At 35.7% G+C, this 20379-nt stretch overlaps 2 protein-coding genes across 2 annotated transcripts in view; one reads left to right on the top strand and one right to left on the bottom strand.

Annotated features, from left to right (window-relative positions):
• LOC121425880 (PDF receptor-like) overlaps nt 1–2071 on the top strand; it is a 33134-nt gene extending 31063 nt beyond the window's left edge. The window contains exon 11 of the mRNA XM_041621965.1: nt 1090–2071. Within this exon, the coding sequence (XP_041477899.1) occupies nt 1090–1137 (48 nt within the window). The 3' untranslated portion in view covers nt 1138–2071. The remainder of the gene's footprint in view (nt 1–1089) is intronic.
• Nucleotides 2072–12417: 10346 nt separating this feature from the next.
• Nucleotides 12418–20379, bottom strand: part of LOC121426275 (autophagy-related protein 9A-like) — a 33643-nt gene continuing 25681 nt past the window's right edge. Inside the window, exons 19-23 of the mRNA XM_041622515.1 lie at nt 19873–19939; nt 17976–18064; nt 17351–17571; nt 16119–16275; nt 12418–14481 (exon numbers count right to left, since the gene is read on the bottom strand). Of these exons, the coding sequence (XP_041478449.1) occupies nt 14281–14481; nt 16119–16275; nt 17351–17571; nt 17976–18064; nt 19873–19939 (735 nt within the window). The 3' untranslated portion in view covers nt 12418–14280. The remainder of the gene's footprint in view (nt 14482–16118; nt 16276–17350; nt 17572–17975; nt 18065–19872; nt 19940–20379) is intronic.

Below are 20379 nucleotides of genomic sequence, written 5' to 3'. Positions count from 1 at the left end.
TAAACAGAAGATTTTGCAGAAAGCAATAACAGAATCATTCTGTAAATTCATAAAACAGGAATTTTCCTGCAATTCAACAGAACAGGTCTGTTTAAAAAGGGGAAAAGGGTGTTTTATTCAAGAAAATTTGTAAGTTTCCATACACCAAATACCAATTTCCTGTAAGATTACGCAATTCGCTAAGATTACAGGTGTTCTCGAGACTCTGCTGCAGGAACTTCTTTTATTTTAAGGATAAATTTTCTAACAGTGTACATAATTCAAGTTGAATTATCTAATTATTGTTTACCTTTGAGAATATGAATAAATTACCTTTTTTGCTACTGACGAATCATTAGTGACATATATTATACAAATGAAGACTTGTTCATTTTATGCTGCAAACAAAACTTTATTATTATTTTTACTAAGTACTATTTTAAAGAAAGTCAAATCTTCGCGCTCACCCCCCCCCCGGTCTGTCTCTCTCTTTCTCTCTCTCTCTCTCTTCCTCCAATCCCTATGATTAATTTGGTATTAATGTTCAGATGCTAATAACCATTTGGGGTACCATCTGTTGTTTGGCAGGGAGCATTCTTTAAGAAGTGCTAAAAGATTCGATTTTTAATTCAATTTGATTGAATTAAATATATAACCGTATTAAAGTTTTCATTGCAATTCCCAATTCTGCATTACTCTTTTCTCAAAGTGGATACATATTTTTTTTTCGACCTAGCCCATTTTTGCAATGTTGTTATCAAAGTTAGCAGAACACACAATTTTTTTGTAAGGATAGACTAGAAGTCCGAAAATATACTTAATAGAAGTTTTACGTTGAGAAATGGTTCGCCGCTTGGAAGACACCTGCAGTGTATGGTAGTGTGAAGAAGTCTCAGTGTGCTGCGTGTCTTGTAAATAATTATGATGTATTAATGTGATAATTTAGGGGGGCAAAACAATTGGGCACACAATACATAAGCTAACTGTAGATATTGATATTTTTTCACGTCGGTTTCGTTTCAATTTTTAATCATATTGTTTTCATTATTCCAATTTTTTTTTTATTTCGGTCGTTTTATGTTATATTTTGTTTGGGTTTTTTTTCTACAGATCCGTATGTCTCTGTTTGACAATGGTCACGTGCCAGCGGAAACGTGACATGACAATGGTTCAAGACAACGGCACGACAAAGGTGGCAGTCAATAACGTGGTCGAACTCTGAAACTATAACGGTCTCTTTCAGCGTGCGAGAATTCCCGACGGTGTCGAGAAAAGCAGAGGAGTTGACGTCATTGTCATTTCGGACTAAAATCGGAAGAAAAAACGATGAAGAACGTCTTAAGCAGAATTGGTACAAAAGTTGGAGAAATAAAGACTTTTTCGTATGTATTATATTTTGCTCCGAGGGAAGCAACAGTTGCATATGTTTCTCACAAAACATCTAACTGGGAACATAAACAGATGCAATCCAAAGACTTCAAAAGGATTGAGAAGGGACTAGTCAACTAAGTGTTGTCGCAGTGAAACGAAAGTGGCAAAATATGTTTAAAACCAGAGCATTGCGTAGACGATTTTTTTTTTACATATAACTTATATAGAAAATATATGTACATGAGGTTGCCGTGATTTTTTATGCACTTTATATGAACTGCGCTGAAGCTTTGAGGTCAAATTTATTCATCCTTGGGACTTTTCCACAAATTTTTGCCGAATTTTGCAGCTTAGAGTTGAAATCGCAGAATTCTCATGGTAGTCTAGGAAATATTTCATTGGACAGATATTTCGCAAAGAAGCGATTTGGGTTTATAGGAATATTCAGCCGATGCATTCATGGGTGGGGTGGTGTTGTATAATATGGGAGCATGCCAATGACAATAATGAGGCAGTGCAAAAATAATAGTCAAATGAATTAGAGGCAAATTTTGGAGTATGATTTAAAGTTTTCTCTAATGTTTAGGATATGGGAGTTAGCTAGTTTAATGAAGTAACGGAATACTATCTATGATGGTCTGATTGCTGTTTGCATTATGACGATGACGATGATGGTGATGATGATGATGATGATGGTGGTGGTGGTGATGATGATGATGATGATGATGATGATGATGATGATGACGGTGATGATGGTGGTGGTGGTGGTGGTAGTGGTGGTGGTGATGATATGGATGATGATGATGATGGTGGTGATGATGATGTTGATGATGATGGGGGATGACGATGTTGATGATGATAATGATGATGATGATGATGATGACGGTGATGATGATGACGGTGATGATGATGATAATGATGATGATGGTCATGATCATGATGATGATGATGATAATGATGATGATGATGATGGAGGTGATGAGAATGATGATGTTGATGATGATGATGATACTAGTAACGATGATGATAATGATGGCAGTGGTAAAAATGGTAGTGGTAGTGGGATGGAAGTATGGGTGATGATAATTGTGATAGAGTGTATTATTGATGATGAGGAAAAGTAAGACGTAGTAATGGATGAGAAAGAAAAGTTAAAACGATATACATTTAAGGGCCTAAGCATTATTGAAGCGGTCATATATGATGTACAAGATAATAGGGCAGAGTAGTGACCATGATGACGGTCCAGAGGAATATGCCTATTTTGAATATCATAATGATATTGTAAGTTTGTGAATAATGATGGTGGTTGCATAACTGGAACGACGGCGATGATGATGATGGTGATGATGATGGTGATGATGATGATGGTGATGATGATCTTGATGATGATGATGAGGAGGAGGATGACTACGACGACGATGATGATTAAAAGGGGTGCCGTGGTTGAACTTGTGGTGGTACTCATATTCAATGACGTTGTCAATGATCAGGACGTACAGGAGCAGGATGAGAAAGTAAATGAAGGATATATGAAATTATGGATCATCATGTGGTATATTTGTGTCATTTTAATGGTATATAGGAACGGTTACTGAATAGAAGTGATGTCATGGTGTGCATGATATTGCTGGCAGTAGGAGTGGTAATTGGTTGTGTTAATGGTTCAGAAAAATGATTGTTTTCATCATAATTCTAAAGTAGCTTTGGAATTGTTCGTTGTGTTTGTATGATGGTAATTGCCACCTTTCGCAAACCTCAGGAACAGTTAGGTTAGGGCACCCTAACACAAAAGTTTACGATAAATCATACACTTGATTTTTAAGATTGATTGTACATTATAGTCAATAGAATCAAAAGTAGAAAACTTGGGTAACTTACTTACCCACTCTTTCCCACTCTTTCGTTTTTACGTGTGGTCGCGCCTGGTATCCACTCTTCAATGGAAGTGGTCAAGTGGGCCCCCCGGGCAGCCTCTCGAGGGAGGAACCAAATGTGGATTTGGAAAGTCGTCCTAAATCGGATATATCGCTGTTTATAGTAGCAACCAGAATTTTGCACACGAAACGCAAATTGAATGTTTCCGTTCCAGATGCGAAACGAAAAAAAAATCTCATGTCACACAATTTGCATTGCAGGACAGAGTTTTACGACCATGACGACGGGCCCAAAAGTCTCTTCCAAAATCAACTACCGTCGTAAATAAGCGTTCGCGTTCTTCCAACGAAAAGTGGGGAATGACGAGGATGGTTTGGCGGTTGAGGAATGGTGGTTCGACTGATTGATTTTAATGATGATGAGGAGGAGGAGGATGATGAAAATTGGAGTGACTGCCAGAAACTAATGAAACATTAACAAGTATTTGCGGTGGTTCATTTTTATCTGAACGATTTGATGGTTGATGTCCCAGTCTAGTGGTGGATGGTTGAAGGATTAGTGATGGACCCCATTTTTTAAAGTAAATTATGAATAAACAGGCGTACGTGTGTGTCATGTAATTATGATCATAGCCTGTTGATATGGTAATCGTGTGCTGCAATTTCTTGAGATTGTTGATCCCTCTTGGGGAGGCAAGACAACCCTCGAAAATTTGAAAGGGGACACGCCCCCCCCCGTCCCCTGGGAAAGACGGCCATGATGTTTTAATTATAGTAGCAAGGGTGGTAGTCAATAACTCAGGGGTACTTAGATGAGAAATGCATTTGAGAGATTAAGATTTGGAATGGGTGCATTAATTTTTTCATTGATGAGTGAGCTCGGTGGTAAGTTAAAAGTTGTGAAAAGTCGAATAAATTGTTTATTATCCCCTCCCCTAAAATATCATTTAGCGCATAAGAATGAGGGGTAGTAGGAGCACCTACCCCTCCACCTACGCCAGTGGTGGAGGTGGATAGTGACGGCGGTGGCGGTCGTAGTGATGATGGTGACGGTCATGATGGTGCTGGTAATGGAGTCTGTGATAATGATGGTGTGAGGACGCTGCTGATGGTAGTGGTAGTGGTGGTATTTGTAGTAGGGCTTGGTGTCGATGGTGTTAATGGCAACGATTACGTTTGTGGTAGGCATATAGTTGTGTGATGATGCCGATGGTGGTAGTGGTAATGATATTGGTGCTTGTGTGTGTGGTAATGATGGTGTTCGCATTTGTGGACATAGTGGTGTCAGTGGTAATCCTGCATGGTGATGGTGGTGCTAGCGGTATTAATGACATTAGCAATTGTAGCATATATTTTACAGATTTTCTGGATGGAAAAGTAATTGAGATTACCACGATTAATCTGCCATTCGTAGAGTTGAACAGGGTCATGATAAATAGTATGATGCTATGGCGGTGCTATGGTAAGGATGGTGTTTTGTTTATTATGAGAATCATCGAAGTGGCGGTGGTTGTGGTGATGGTGGTGATGATAATATTGATGACAAAATGCTGATCGTGCTGGTGATGATGACGATATCCATGATGAAGGTGATAGTGGTGGCGCACCGTAGCGGTAATAATGATGATAATCATGATGATTGTGGTTCTGGTTCTGGTGATGGTGGTTGTGGTGGTGAAGATGATGATAAGCAAAGTGGTGTCGATAGTAATGGTGATGGTGGGTTCACAATAGTTATGATGATATTGAAAATGATGACGATGGCAATGGTTTTGATGAGGAGGAGGGGGGATGATAGGGGTGGTGGTGGTGGTGGTGGTGGTGGTGAAGATGATTATGATGATGATGATGCTGCTGCTGCTGATGATGATGATGATGGTGATGATGATGATGATGATGATGATGATGATGATGATGATGATGATGATGCCGTGATGATGCCGTGATGATGATGATAGATGCTGTTAGTGATAGTAGTCCTACAGGAGATTGATCATAATGTCGTTTTGCTGCTGCCTTTGATAATGGTTCAAGATAAAGGTAGTGGTGTGAAATGATATAATTGAGTAAATATATTGTCCGTTTTAACAAAATTAATGCAAATTGAAATATACAATATGGGAAATGAGGCGAACACACTTTCCCTTAATTCTACGTTAATCACGATGTAAACCTAAATTCTAAGCGTTCTAAAAGCACACGTTGTTCATAGAAAAGAGTGTATTTGTGTTTTGTAGTATAAAGGCTTTGATTTATACATCTGTCTTGCATTAGAGCGCTGTGTATAATTTGTTACGTTTTTATTATGGTATGTAGAAAATGGTACTGTTCTTAAGATAAATAAACGGGTCACATCGTAAAGTTCTGTGCGGTTTGCTTAAACTTCTTCTCGTTTGTGAAATAGCGTTTTATGAAAACAATTTTTATATCAATTTACCTTGTTTTTTATGCTTTTAACTTTGCATTGTATGGTTTGTCTCATATGCATGGTCATAGTTATGTGTTTTAGTTTTGTACCAAGATGATTTTAATATAGGGAATAAAGATGGTCATTAGTGTAGATTCTATATGTGCTTTACATTATGAAAATAATGATATAATAATCTGGTTACTTATAATAAGGCGCTCAAGACATACTTGCACGTATCTATTATAGAGATTTTTTTTTTGTTAATCATTACCCCGGTCATCGGATTCAATCAACGATTCCTGCGCACAATGTATTCACATCCTCCACTCCCTGGGGAGTATTCCAGTTGATATGGGAGCGCACACAATACCGTAATGGAGAAGCTACAATGATAACTATATCCTCCCAGGGGCCTTTCATAAAACTGTTCGTAAGTTAAGAACAACTTTAAGAACGACTGGTGAACCTTTCTTACGCGCTAAACCAATGCCAATGAACATTTTTGTGTATACCATGTACCACAATTAAAGCCGCTCTCAACTTACGATCAGCTTTATGGAACACCCACCAGGTACCTATTTAGCATCTGGGCTCCGTAACACAAAGATTAGCGATCAATCGCTAAATGAACTGACCAATCAAGATCAATGTTACAGGCGCAGTTGGTTTAAAATTCTGACCAGGGACCAATCTTTCATATTTGCAATCCAACGCAAACCTTCGTGTTACGGAGCCCAGGTTGGAGAGTGGCAGTGTGTGTTGATTGACGCCTTGCCAAAGGACGCTAGGTCGGGGTGGAATTAGAACACACGACCCTCTGATTACAATCCATGATTCAGAACCTTTTCACCTTTTTTTATTTACATGGTAATGTTAATCCCATGCAGAGTACAGGAATAAGAACGCAAATTCATTGCGATTAAATTTTGTAGTTCGGTCTTTGCAATGTAAGCCTTAGTGAATGATCGTACGGTGATTGCAAAAATGTAACATCAAGCATATTCACTCCTGAAATCCCTGCATCTGATTGGCTGAAAGCGAGTTTGTCAGTGAAGACCAACGGCCTATGCGTTTATTGAACGCACCCTCATGCTGTGTTCTAGTGTACGATCCATGGTTCAATGACGGTTTTTTGTGAAACCTGGGCCCAATGTTACGAAGAATACAAACTAAAATTGTGAAATTTTGATACATTCATCTATGAAAAAGAAGGCTGTATACTGGTTGGTACCACAATATTGGTGTGCATATATATCACAGTGAAAAGTTTCATTTTGTGAATAAGGGGGAAATTATATTTTATATTATGGTATCCTAATTTTTTGATAATTCTGACTTTTCCATTGAATTTTTGACAGACAGATTGAGGAGAGAATTGATATGTATATATTCTCTTTTCACATCAATAAAACAGACTCTCATTAGATCAAAACAGGATCAAGATGAAAGATTGCAAAAAAGTGAGAAAGCGTGACTTTGAAAATCATGACTAAATATTTTTTGTCCATTCAAAATACAGAAAATGTACTTAGAGCTTCTACACTGTAGATAGTAAGTATGATACTCTTTAAAGGATTTACCCAACATGGGATTAACAGGGAACATGTGTGTTTGTTGGTTAAAATATCTCCCAAGTACTGCGTAAACTGTACGCAATATTGTGAGAATACAAATGCTACGGTCACTGGTTCGTCACATCGGCAGAACGGACTCCGGACTGAACATATTACATTGTTTTCAATGACATAATTATTGGTCAATTTAGTCCGATTTAATGGGTCTGACTGTTGCACGACTTATTTCTTCTGAGAGTATTAACCAACTAACATGCATTTCTTTCTTTTTATTCAATTTCACTGTTAAAACATTATTTTTTAAACACGTTGTTCAAGCGCGTCACTGTAACAATTACTTGTTTAAACTTTTAAACAATTGTTTAAATTTTTTTAAAAATGGTTAAACTTTTTAGACTATTGTTTTAACTTCTTTTTAACTTGGTTGAACTTTTTAAACATCTTGTTCAAAACTTTAAACAATAGTTGTTACAAACTGTGACGGGCTTAATAGCGTTTTCATAGTGATCATTGGGTAAATTCTACTCAATTAATAGAACGTTTGAGTCTAAAATATGTATATATATATATTATGTACATACTGAGATGATACTGCTGATTTTGGTAAGCCTATTAATGTATACACCCGTTCTTCCTATATTTGCAGTGAAAACTGTTGACATATTGTATCATAGTCGTTTTGACAGAAACATATATTACTACTACTGCAAATTACCCGATCATATAATTTTTGTGATAACATATATGTAACTATATAAGATACAGTTGTTTAAGTGATTTTGGCATGTACAAAACCATATATGATTAAAAAATTGTCATTACGAAAAAATGTTGAATTTTCGTCTGTTCGTTTGTGCTTTAGTTTAAGTATGTGGTTGATGCATTCATATTTTCAATGGACAGTGCAGATACTCCCTAACATAATTTTGTGGAAAAAAATAAGGATATCTCAAATTTACGTATTGTATAAAAAAAATGCCCTTAGCTTGTAAATTTTATTGATTTTGAGTTTGGCAAAAGATAACCAACAGTTTTCATGATTTCCCGAAACGTATTATCCAAAGTCAATAAATTATGCAAATTAGGCTCGACATTTATTTCCAAACTTGTCTGAACATTCTTAGTCAGAAAATAAGGAAAAGAATTTGCTTATTTTTCAAAAATTCAAAACCAATGCTAATTTTGCCAAACAGTAAATAGCAGAAGTATCATAGTAGTGATGGTATCTTCTTTTCTATTGGCAAAATGTGGTCATCATGAATCTCCTCACATGTTTGGTAAATTTTCACGAGGACATTTAAAAAAAATGGCTTTGGGGCACTTTCATGAGTAATCCCTTTGCAATCTTCCCCTGGAACAAAAATTTTCTTAATTTTCCTAAAATATGCAAAAGGGCTTATCACGAAAATACAATGAATATGTTTTTTAATATACCAACTTCACAATCTAAAATGTCAACAAGTTCACATTAATGATTAACAAAAGAAAACCTTCAAATTTCAGGCATATCATACTGTTTTAATAACAATAAATAATCAATATGCAACAAAATAACTACATGGCATCATTCATATAAATAAGTTTTGCAGAAGAAAAAAAGACGCAAAAAAATGGTAAAACAGAATTTTATAAATATTAGTCATTTAAGTTTTACAATATGGCATACATATATTTATGTGCTTGTGAATTGAGAATACAGATAGGATTACAAAGATCACTTCTAAAATGCTACAAAATGTCTCCCCCCCCCCCCCAAGCTGAGACAGCACATCTAGAGAATTAATGAAAAAGCAGAAACTGAATGCTAATGAGCCATCCCTTTCTTTTGTAAGGCCATCATATCCAAAGAAAAATATTCAACAGTCGTTCTACACAATTTCAGTCTGACATTGAAAGTCTCATGACTCGCCTGTTTATGGCCCATTCATACTGTACCCAGTATCGAAAAAAAAATATTGAACTTTGAAATGATGAAACAGATATTTTAAATCATTTGTCAATAATGGAAAAACGTTACTTAGATTCACTACTATATGTATGTTTTGAGTATGATTAAGAGCCTTACAGAACAACAAGATTAAACTTAATACACTAATGAATTACAGTTTTATCACTTTACCAACGGATTCCCCATCAATTCAATGAATGTAAATAAAGAATTATGATTCTTTTTATTTGTGTGTGTGTGCCTAATAAAGAAGTGATCTGGGTTAATATTCTTGAAGATCTAAACATAAGAAATAACATTAAATATACAGTATAACTAAACAAAAAAATCATTAATAACTTAAAGAAAAATCACTTCATAACCAATTATATAAAACTGGAAGAAAGAAAACATTAAAAAAAACTATAAAGTGGAAGTATATATCAGAGGGTTGTTGCACGTAAGAGTCAATTGTGATTTGTGAATAAAAATTGATCCTAAAATCCATGTTACATGTGTTATGCAAAACTTCACAACTGTGGTCAGATTAGCACTCAGATGATGCATCAAACATTTTATTCACTAATGAGGTTACAAGTGGAATGAAATGTGTGTGTTGGTGCTTTAGGCCTGAAGCACATGTAACACATATGCCTATGTTCTGAATCCAACAAGAAGAAAAGAGTCCTCAGCACAAATTCCATTACTTTATGGGTTAAAAATGAGGTGAGCATTCTCTTTGCAGAAGTTTATCATCACTGTACAAATGCTATAAAATGTTCAATATAAGAGACAAGCCCAGAAAGTGTGTTAACAGGGGATTCCCGAAAATAAAGGATTTAGATACTATAAGGTCTACAACATAGACTGTATGCATTGACGTCATCGTGCCGCCATCTTAGAGGCTAAATCCTTTTCCCTGCATGCATTGGTAATCTGTAGAGCATCTCTAACAACTCCATTTACACTTATTCCTATATCCTCTGAGGGAGGGCGCTACGATATTATGATGTCATATGCATAAGCTCTATAGGAATTATTGGAGGTTTTGAGTTGGATGGTCATATTTGAGATTTTTTGGGGAAAAGCCATCCCTCAAATTACTACATGTACATATTTGGAAAATAATAATAACAAAAATAATATTCCGCATTTATATAGTGCTTAATACATCGGAACGACGTCTCTAAGTCCTTTACAGACATATTATTACCCCGGTCATCGGATCCGTGCATGCCCGCATACAAGGAATGCACCTTCTCCACTTCCTGGGGAGCATCCCAACAAGAATTCCAAGACTCAAAATAGTCATGTGAATTGAATAAAAACTAATAAAATCAAAAACACACAAACACCAATCTACAGTGTATAATATGAAGCAACAAACTGTGTTTAACTTCTACTCTAGTATTAAAATTAACATCAAATCATGTGCTCTAAATTCATCAAGGATAAAAAAAAAGGGAAGGAAAATTATAATCCTATAAATCATATTTCTGTACACTGATCAAGAAATTTACAATCAGCAGAGTTTCAGTACGTATTTATAACGGAAGAAAAAAAATCTGATTCATTGTGCATTTTAGAATCACACAACTTACATTTCAACTGCTACTTCATATGTACATGAATTTCATTTTCTCTGAAATGAATTGACATTCCATTTACATTCCATCCACCTTCTGTTCCGGAAGTTACACTGACTGCCTGGAACATTTGCTGCGTATATTTCAGAATTTATATCTTACATGTACATCATTTATACAGTAGATTTTATTATGAATAGAAATTCATACATGTTGCTATTCACAAGCATTGCACTTACATCACTGAAAACAGAGTTAACAGATTGATTACGATACATATTATCCTATGGTACGCCTAACCATAATGTATCCATTGCTGCAAAGGGCTAAGTACATATTCTATAAATTGATTTTGTGATACTCTTGAGGTAACTGTACAAGAAATGATTTATTTGAAATTATAATGTCCAACACAGCTAATTTCCCACTATTAAAGCTATTAGGGTATGTTCCTGTATTATTTCTAAGGCAATTCACTCTATACTCCCACAAAATGCACACACTTAACCATTACTTTGAATATATTGCATAAGATTCGATACCACATGCATACTGTACAAAATTCATATGAGAAGTTAAATGATATTATACATTTAACAAACAAGCATTGTAAATCACTTTATACAATACCAATACTCCACACACAATATATACATATGTTTCCAATAAATATACTTCACGATTAAAAGAACAAAGTTAATTTGGTATTAGCATGAGATCTACATAAAGGCATTGACCTGCTACATATGATCATATTGGTATGTGTTTTACATGAAGCTACATGTAATGTTGAAATAATGTGCTTATTGAATGTGCACAAAGTAGTTTATATATATATATACTCCTTAAAACTTGTTCATTGTGAATGAATAAAAAGCTGAGTAGCCACCACAGATTTGGATATTAAAATAAGCTCATACAGCAATATCAAAGACAAAAAAAATATTGTTTGTTTGGATTTTTTCTGTTCTAATCTAAGTCAAATTATAATCATATATTTGTTTATGATAGGCAGTAAGCAGTGTAATAAAAAGGTTGGGAGTCCTTCAATTTAAGAGATGTCCAAGAGTATATACACTTAGGTTGCATAGGATGAAAATCAAAAAGCAGCCAGATTCGGTACTAAAATTATGAATGTGACAGCATGAAAATAAAACACACAAAAAAAAATATTGAAAGCTTGTAAGAAATTGGGCAAGGAATGAAATAGTTAGGGCTGTCTGAAAACTGAAATCAGTAATACTATGTAAACTTCGAATTGGCAATTTAGTATAGTACATTGTGATGAAAAGTAGGGAATACTATCCTTTTTGTTCCGTTATCAATTATTGATTATTGTGGTTTCAGCTCCAGCAAAATGTCCCCCAAGAGCACTGCCGTCAGATGGTAAAACGGTCTAACTCAAAAATTTGACTTTTTGAGGTAAATTCACTTTCCTTGTAATGTGAGGTCGCTCTTTCCAATGATGCTATCGAGAAAATCCCATCACATCTTGATTTAGAGATAATTTCCGCTATCTTGGTACTTTTTTGTATTTTTCCTTAAGATTTGATGGTAAAAGGTGCGATAGCTCAGTCGGTAGAGCGGGGGATTCGTATTCCGGTGACCCGGGTTCGATTCCCATTTGGTGCGCTAGTGCCCTTTGGTAAGGCATTAATCCTCAGTACCAGGTCCTTCGAAGAGGACCTTAAGCCGTCGGCTCTCTGGTTGCTTGCTTACAAGCATTCTTGCTTTCTTAGCAATCAGGTAAAAAATCACGACCAACCACCAACTTTCTTTGAGTTAGACCAATTTACCGCCACGTCACACGGCCGTCAGATGGTAAAACGGTCTTGAAAATCGCTGAAGAATATTGTGGATTGGGGTAAGATTGTAAAATGGTCTATCTAGAAGATAGACCATTTTACCATCTTATGATGTGTAGTATGAGTGTAAACATGTGCTGTGGTTAAACAGTCTATCTACACAAAAATCTCATTTATTTCATAATTAAAACCCCAAATAAGCTAAAAATTGTTCAGTTATTAGTGTTTATTGTGCTTCTTCTTTTCCCATTGCTAATAATGCATTATTTCTGTCTCATCAAAAAGCTCAATCCGCTAAACTTGAAAGTAATTTTTCTCAGAACAGCGATTTTCGTTTTACCACATGACAGCCGAGCAATAATCAAGAGTAATATAGATTGCATAAGTACGTACTTATGCAATGAAAATAATAGTTTAAGCAAAAGTTTTGAAAAAGGCAACATTTGAGCAATTTTATGAATTGGATCAAACAGATATTTAGACCTTACTTTACATCACAATTACATCACCTATTTGGCCAATTTGAAATCCCACACACATAGTGACCACAGTTGCTGTTGCTTTAAATCACAATATCCTTGTTATTTGTTGGTTTTATCAATATTTCATGTTGACTTTTTTTTCTTCTTGTTACTTTATAACAAATAATCCATTTGGGTTTCTTTACCTTTAATGTATTTTTTTCAGCAAAACGTACAATAATCTAGTTCAAATAACCTAATATATCTAGGGTTCTACTTTGTCGGCTAATCAAACACAATATCATTAGCTTTTAATTTGATTGCAATATTGTTATTGCAACAATTTTCATGAAATCGGACCCCGATCTGATACGTACAGCCAAGACTCCGTGTTGGTATCTACTGTGAGTGATCAAAACAAACCTGCCTTCCTCAACCAAACAATAGTTCATTCCATGAAACATTCAAGGGTGCTACATAACTTTTAAGAAGCACTTTCCCTATCACGCAAGTAAATTTTTAAATAGTTAGAAAATACTAGCCCAAAAATCTATTTTGCTTGCCCGAAAAAATCTTTGGAAACAACCTCTTCAAAAATATATATATTGTGGTTTTATAAACCATTGACCTTTTAGCTCTCTTTTGACTGATGTACCTTGTTCTTGCATTTCTTTTTCCAAAGTGATTTTATCTTGCCCGCCATGAACAAATTTAGGGTCATTATATATCCTATTGACCCTAATATTGTAATTCTACTGTGAGAATTTTGCTTGCCCAATACAGCCAAAAAGTTTTGGTCTTTACCTCATAACACTTGCCCGACTTTAACTTATACTTGCCCAGGGCAATTGGGCAAGTGCTTATGTAGCACCCAGCATTCTCAGAACAAAGTGAAAAAATACAAATAAATTATTCAACATGCACTCTGCATCTTGAATGCTTCACTAGAAAGGCTGGTTGTGTCTGGATTGGACACTGTATGGAACCAAAAATAGTAAAATACAGTCAAAGGAAGAGTACCTAAATGATTTTGTTTTTTTTCTGACCACTGTCACATTTAACTCTCTCTGGAACAGGCCCCAGGAGATGCTTAAAATTTTACATCAGCACACCAGGAAAAAAAGCTTACACAGCCATCATAACACTTAATATTGATTACAAAAATGATAGAATCATAGGACTTATTTGTTCTCATCCAATCAATAAGAAGGAGTTCAGCAGCTTATAACAGTATATTGTGACTTGCCATTGACCACACGTTTGGTGAAACCAGGCCCAGAGATTTGAGTCTCAGACATTGATGTCATCAGTGTTAATGAGCTGCCCCTCTGTTGCTAATGGCATGTGCTGGGGTGGCTGGTCGTCATCATCAGACTCTATGGAGTCTGCGGGAGGTTCCATTTGCCACGGGGTGGATTGGTTCATTGGCTGCTGAGGGGGCTGCATCTCAAAGGAAGTGGAGCCAGGCAAGATGACGCTCCTGTCGTGGAGCTGGAATGTAAAACATGAAAAGAAATTATTAGCAAACACTGGGCTAGAAACAAGTGGAATGCCTCTGGCTGTCTCACCTGCATCACGCGATTCAACATAGCAGCAGTGCTGGCTTTGAAAACTACTATAACTCACACAAGATGTTCAGTGATACTTGGTTACTCTTATTTCCACGTTTTATGAATTAGACCAATACACTTACAGAGATAGGATGGTAATTCAACAAATACCCCCAATGCGGCCAAAGTTCATTGATCTCACATGACCTTTGACCTTGATCATGTGACCTGAAACTTGCACAGGATATTCAGTGATACTTGATTACACTTAGGTCCAAGTTTCAAAAGTCAGATCAATAAACTTGCAAAGTTATGATAGTAATTCAACAGATACCCCCATTATGGCCAAAGTTCATTGACCCTAAATGACCTTTGACCCTGGTCATGTGACCTAAAATGTGCACAGGATGTTCAGTGATACTTGATTACTCTTATGTCCAAGTTTTATGAACTAGACCAACATACTTTAAAGTTATGATGGTAATTCAACAAATACCCCAAATTCTGCCAAAGTTCATTGACCCTAAATGACCTTTGACCTTGATCATGTGACCTGAAACTTGCACAGGATGTTCAGTGATACTTGATTACTATTATGTCCAAGTTTCATGAATCAGTTGCAAAAACTTTTAAAGTTCTGATTATAATTCAACAGATACCCCCAATCGGCCAAAGTTCATTGACCCTAAATGACCTTTGACCTTGGTCATGTGACATGAAACTCGTGCAAGATGTTTGGTGATACTTGATTAACCTTATGTCTAAGTTTAATGAACTAGATCCATATATTTTCTAAGATATGACGACATTTCAAAAACCTAACCTCAGGTAAAGATTTTGATGTTGATTCCCCCAACATGGTCTAAGTTCATTGACCCTAAATGACCTTTGACCTTGGTCATGTGACATGAAACTCTAATAGGATGTTCAGTAATACTTGTTTAACCTTATGGCCAAGTTTCATGAACTAGGTCCATATATTTTCTAAGTTATGATGTCATTTCAAAAACTTAACCTCAGGTTAAGATTTGATGTTGACGCCGCCGCCGTCGGAAAAGCGGCGCCTATAGTCTCACTCTGCTATGCAGGTGAGACAAAAATGGCTTTCATTCATGATAAGAAACAAAAATCAATGAAGATTGTGTGACAAACAATTGTTCGCATAACAATGTCGCCTCTTTACCACTAAGCACATTGACTGTAGATAATTCTAGTTATATGTTATAACAATCTATTCTGGTATCACTTTGAACCATCATCACTGAGGGGTGTTGCAGGAAACTATTTAAAATCAATCACAAATTTATGATTGATATATCAATTTCAAATAAAGTAGATTAAATTTTACTGACTTTTGCAAGGAGTTGACCAGCAATAAAGTGTAAATTTGGAATTAATTGTAAGACTTATGATTGATTTAGGGAGCTAGAATTGACTTGCAATTGATTGCAAGTTTCGTGCAATGCCTAATTAGTTGATCTGACCATATCAAATGAATAGAAATGAATAACAGGCGGGTGGGCTTCGCCTAATACACAACAAGGATACCACGATTAATCATCCATGTATCATGTTTACCTGGTGCATATAGAGGGCGCTAAAGTTCATGTCGGCAGTCGTGACGTTGGCAGGGGAGGGCCCCGTTACCACTGGATTGGCCGTTGGTACGAGAGACTGCTGCATTAGACCAGGACCTTGTATGCTGGTCAAGAAAGCACCATCAGGACTCTGCAAACTGGATAGAGAAGGAAGAACAATATCTTTGTATTGTATTTTGTGTATTGTATATATTTGTCCACAGGCGTATCCCGCCACAAGCATATGCTTCTAGGGACATACGCCTTCCTCTTTACACATAAGTTGTTTATATTTATATTCTTTATAGAAATTGATTTGAAGTGTATCTTTGTGAACAATAATGAATGTAACTTTGTAAAATGGAGAAAAATAAAGGTTTATTGAATTGAACGCATGGTGCTTTCAATTTACAGCCAAATTCCTAATTCCATGCATTAATTAGCATAACAAATTTATTATAATAATAAATGATAAATTTGTATAGTGCAGCCACTATATATATATATATATATATATATATATATATATATATACTCTACTGCGCTTTGGTTACTCCTACTGCTTATACATTACTTAAAAGCTTCCTTAAAGAGATGCGTCTTCAATAATGCTTTGAAAGAAGGAACAAACTGGGTCATTCTAACGCTAAGGGGAAGTTGGTTCCATAATTTCGGAGGTGCGTAGCTAAGTGCACAGTCTCCAAGAGTAGCCTTGGTTTTAGAGTAGAATATTTCCAAAGGAATCTATCCTTCGCACTTCGCAGGTTGCATGAGGTTGATGGTATTTTCAGGGAAAGCAATGCTGAAAGATAACTAGGGGCTTGGCCATTCAAAATTTACCCAGTATATGAAATAACGTTTAAAAAAAAATAGATTTAGTGACATTTAACTCAGAAACCATGCAGATTACATCGAGGGTGACTTGTGCACCGATTTTTAAAACCAGGATTGAACTGCCGGTGGCTGGGACCAAAAGCCCCCCCCTCCACAAAAAAAGTAATAAATAGAATAAAAATACTAAAAACAATTATTATTATTATAATAAATAAATAGTTTTCCAAAAAATCTAGAAAAGATATAGATAACAAAACTTTACGGCAGCCGAGTTCAGAAAGGGGCCATCATGCCCCCTTTGCCCATCTTCAATACTTTTGAAAATAACCCAGTCCTTATTAGATTTGAACTTTTGCAGCCACAAGTCGGTAAAAACAATGGTAGAAAATAAGACCTCACCTCGTAAGAAGACCAGACCCCTCGGAATCCAGAGGGCCTTCCGAACTAGTGATCCCGCCCATCACAAGCTGGCTGGGGCGGGGGCTTGTTGCCCCCTCCGAGATGGGGGATGTGATAGGGGATGAGAGGGGGGCAGGGGGCTGGAAGTGGGGGGTGGGGATGGCACCAAGGGAAGGCGGGTTACTGTGCTGGACAGCTAGACTACCTAGAATACTGTTTTGCTGTAAGAGATCATAGAATGGAAAAAAAAGTTACTATTAGAAGATACTATGTGATCACATAGGAACATAAAATGTTTCTGCTGCTGGGTTGATAAATGTCCATGTGTAAACTATTTTTACACTCCAACCTTCACTTCGAGTGTTAATGTAGCAAACTTGATGAAGTTTCTCACTAAATATTTCACTGAATTTTTTATTCATGTTGTTGTACTGAGAAATGAGTTGTGGTTCGACGTTTGGCTACAAATTAATACAAATAAAGACAAATACTACTTTCCACACATATATGTAATAACCTCATATTTCCAAGATAATCCATTTTATTTTCACAATATGCAGCACTGATATGGAGAGTTTTATGGAGGACTGTATGACTTCAGAGAGGAATATATTGATTTACATACCCCTTCCAATGACGTAATAGACCTCATCGATGTCATCAGAGCATTGTTTTCAGCCTCAAGTCTGTTACATGTTTTTATATCACGCTGAGCTGTAATTCAATAAAACAAGTTAAAATCACACCAAAACAGTGTTTGAGTGTTTTCAGACGGCAATACACTAGCAAGTTGAACACTTAGGCCCATATTCTGAACTCTGGTTTAACTTAAACTGTAGTCTTAAGCTGTGGTTTAACTATGGAAAGCCAAATATGACATTAATTTCTATCATTAAATGATCAATATATCATCACATTTGGCATTCAAATCATAAAAAAAATTCTTCATACGATAACAATACACTTCTTCACATTTGAACCATGGGAAGCATCCTAGTAAACACATTAAAGATAAATTCCAGTTCTGGTAACGATCTCAAAATGACTTTTTACAGAATCTAATATAATGACTACCCAAGTGTCTGTTTGTATGAATAAAAAATATGTGCCAAAGGATTCTGGAAGAAATTGTGTAATTGCTGAGAAATAAGCAAAATAAGCGCGGATTCGGTCACTTCCATCGGGTCTTTATTCCAGCAATAATAATACACTGTCCCACGTGTGCCTATCTGTGTTGGCGATCTTCAGTGTGATCGTATTTCAGCTTAGATTTTATGATTTCACAAAGTTCAGTTTATGTAACTGTACCAGATCTAGATCCATGATGATATAATCATACTTAACCTTGGTTTTACAAACTTTCTCACGAAATTAGTGTTTTACTGCAACTACTAGATAGGGTGCGCTCATTTAGCTTTAAGCATTAAAGTTTAAACATTTTTTACATTCGTACTTTCCATATTTTTAGACCAGACTTAGACCATGGTTTAAGTTAAAATGGAGTTCATGATACGGGCCTTATATTCCATTAATACTACAGTCATGTAAATAAACTATACTGGGTGATTCAAAAGTTCAATGTCTGTGCAAGTGTTGGCGTTGGAAGCACAATTAGGAGTGCCTTCCTTTTCTCAGCTTTAAAGGACAAGTCCAGCCCAACAAAAACTTGATTTGAATAAAAAGAGAAAACTTCAACAAGCATAACACTGAAAATTTCATCAAAATCGGATGTAAAATAAGAAAGTTATGGCATTTAAAAGTTTCGCTTCATTTGAAAAAACAGTTATATGCACATCTCGGTCGGTATGCAAATGAGGAACTGATGACATCACTCACTATTTCTTTTGTATTTTATTATATGAAATTTGAAATATTTTTATTTTCTCGTCATTGTCATGTGAAATGAAGTTTCATTCCTCCATGAACACGTGGAATTCCATTATTTTAACATTTTGTGCTTCAGGCAAGGAGGTCCTAATCATCAAATTCGTAAAAATTGAATATTGTATAATTCAAACAATAAAAAACAAAACAAATAGTGAGTGACATCATTGACTCTCATTTGGATGTAACTGGCTCGTTCATATAACTATTTTTTAAAAATAAGCAAAACTTTGAAATGTCATAACTTTCTTATTTTACATCCGATTTTGATGAAATTTTCAGCATTGTGCTTGTCTGATTTTTCTCTATTGATTCAAATCAACATTTTTCTGAGGTGGACTTGACCTTTAACACCTCATCTGGGTTTACAAAAATGGTCCACATAACAACATTGACAGTTCAACATCAAGTGATACTCATCCTACATGTAAGACTGATCTAATTTTCATTTTGGTGTTGGGCCGATGTAAATTCAGCCCAACACCAATACAACATCAAAAGGTCAATACCGAACTTGAAATCATCTATTGAATAAAACTAATAATTATTATAATATAGGGGTTTAGAATGCACACATATATACCGTATTAATCGAGTCTTAAAGTTTTGGCCTATTCGTCAATTGACGTAATACTTGCCTTGTGACTTTAGCGCACTAATGAAGAACTTGCTGCTCTGGGGTGGCGTCCATTTAGGGTTGGTTACCTGCAGGGACAAACAAGGAAAGATGACCTTGGAACACCTCCTGAATCTTCATACTTTCATATTGGCTAGATTTATTATACATTTTTAGAAAAGATTGTGATATAATATCAAAGTGATTCTCACTACAATACAAACTCACATAAACATGACAATAATTTTTGCAGTTTTTTTTTATTTGTTGCAAAGGAGAATTTCAAAGCAAATTAAGATATACCAAATATGGGGTATCTCATTTGAGTCAAGTGTAACTAACAAACAGCTTTATTAAGAACTAAGCAGGGTTTGTACCTGGAAATGTCTAGGTATTCCATGACAAAATCCGTCTTTTTGTATATCTAAGCCCTATTTTTCTCTATTTTCAACTCACATTATTAACTTATCAAACCATATCAATTAGACAGTATTACTGGTACACCTTTTTTTGAATGAAGCACAAAGCA

Source organism: Lytechinus variegatus, chromosome 13, assembly GCF_018143015.1.
Source record: "Lytechinus variegatus isolate NC3 chromosome 13, Lvar_3.0, whole genome shotgun sequence".
Classification (NCBI taxonomy): domain Eukaryota; kingdom Metazoa; phylum Echinodermata; class Echinoidea; order Temnopleuroida; family Toxopneustidae; genus Lytechinus; species Lytechinus variegatus.
This window is presented reverse-complemented; position numbering and strand designations above follow the sequence as displayed.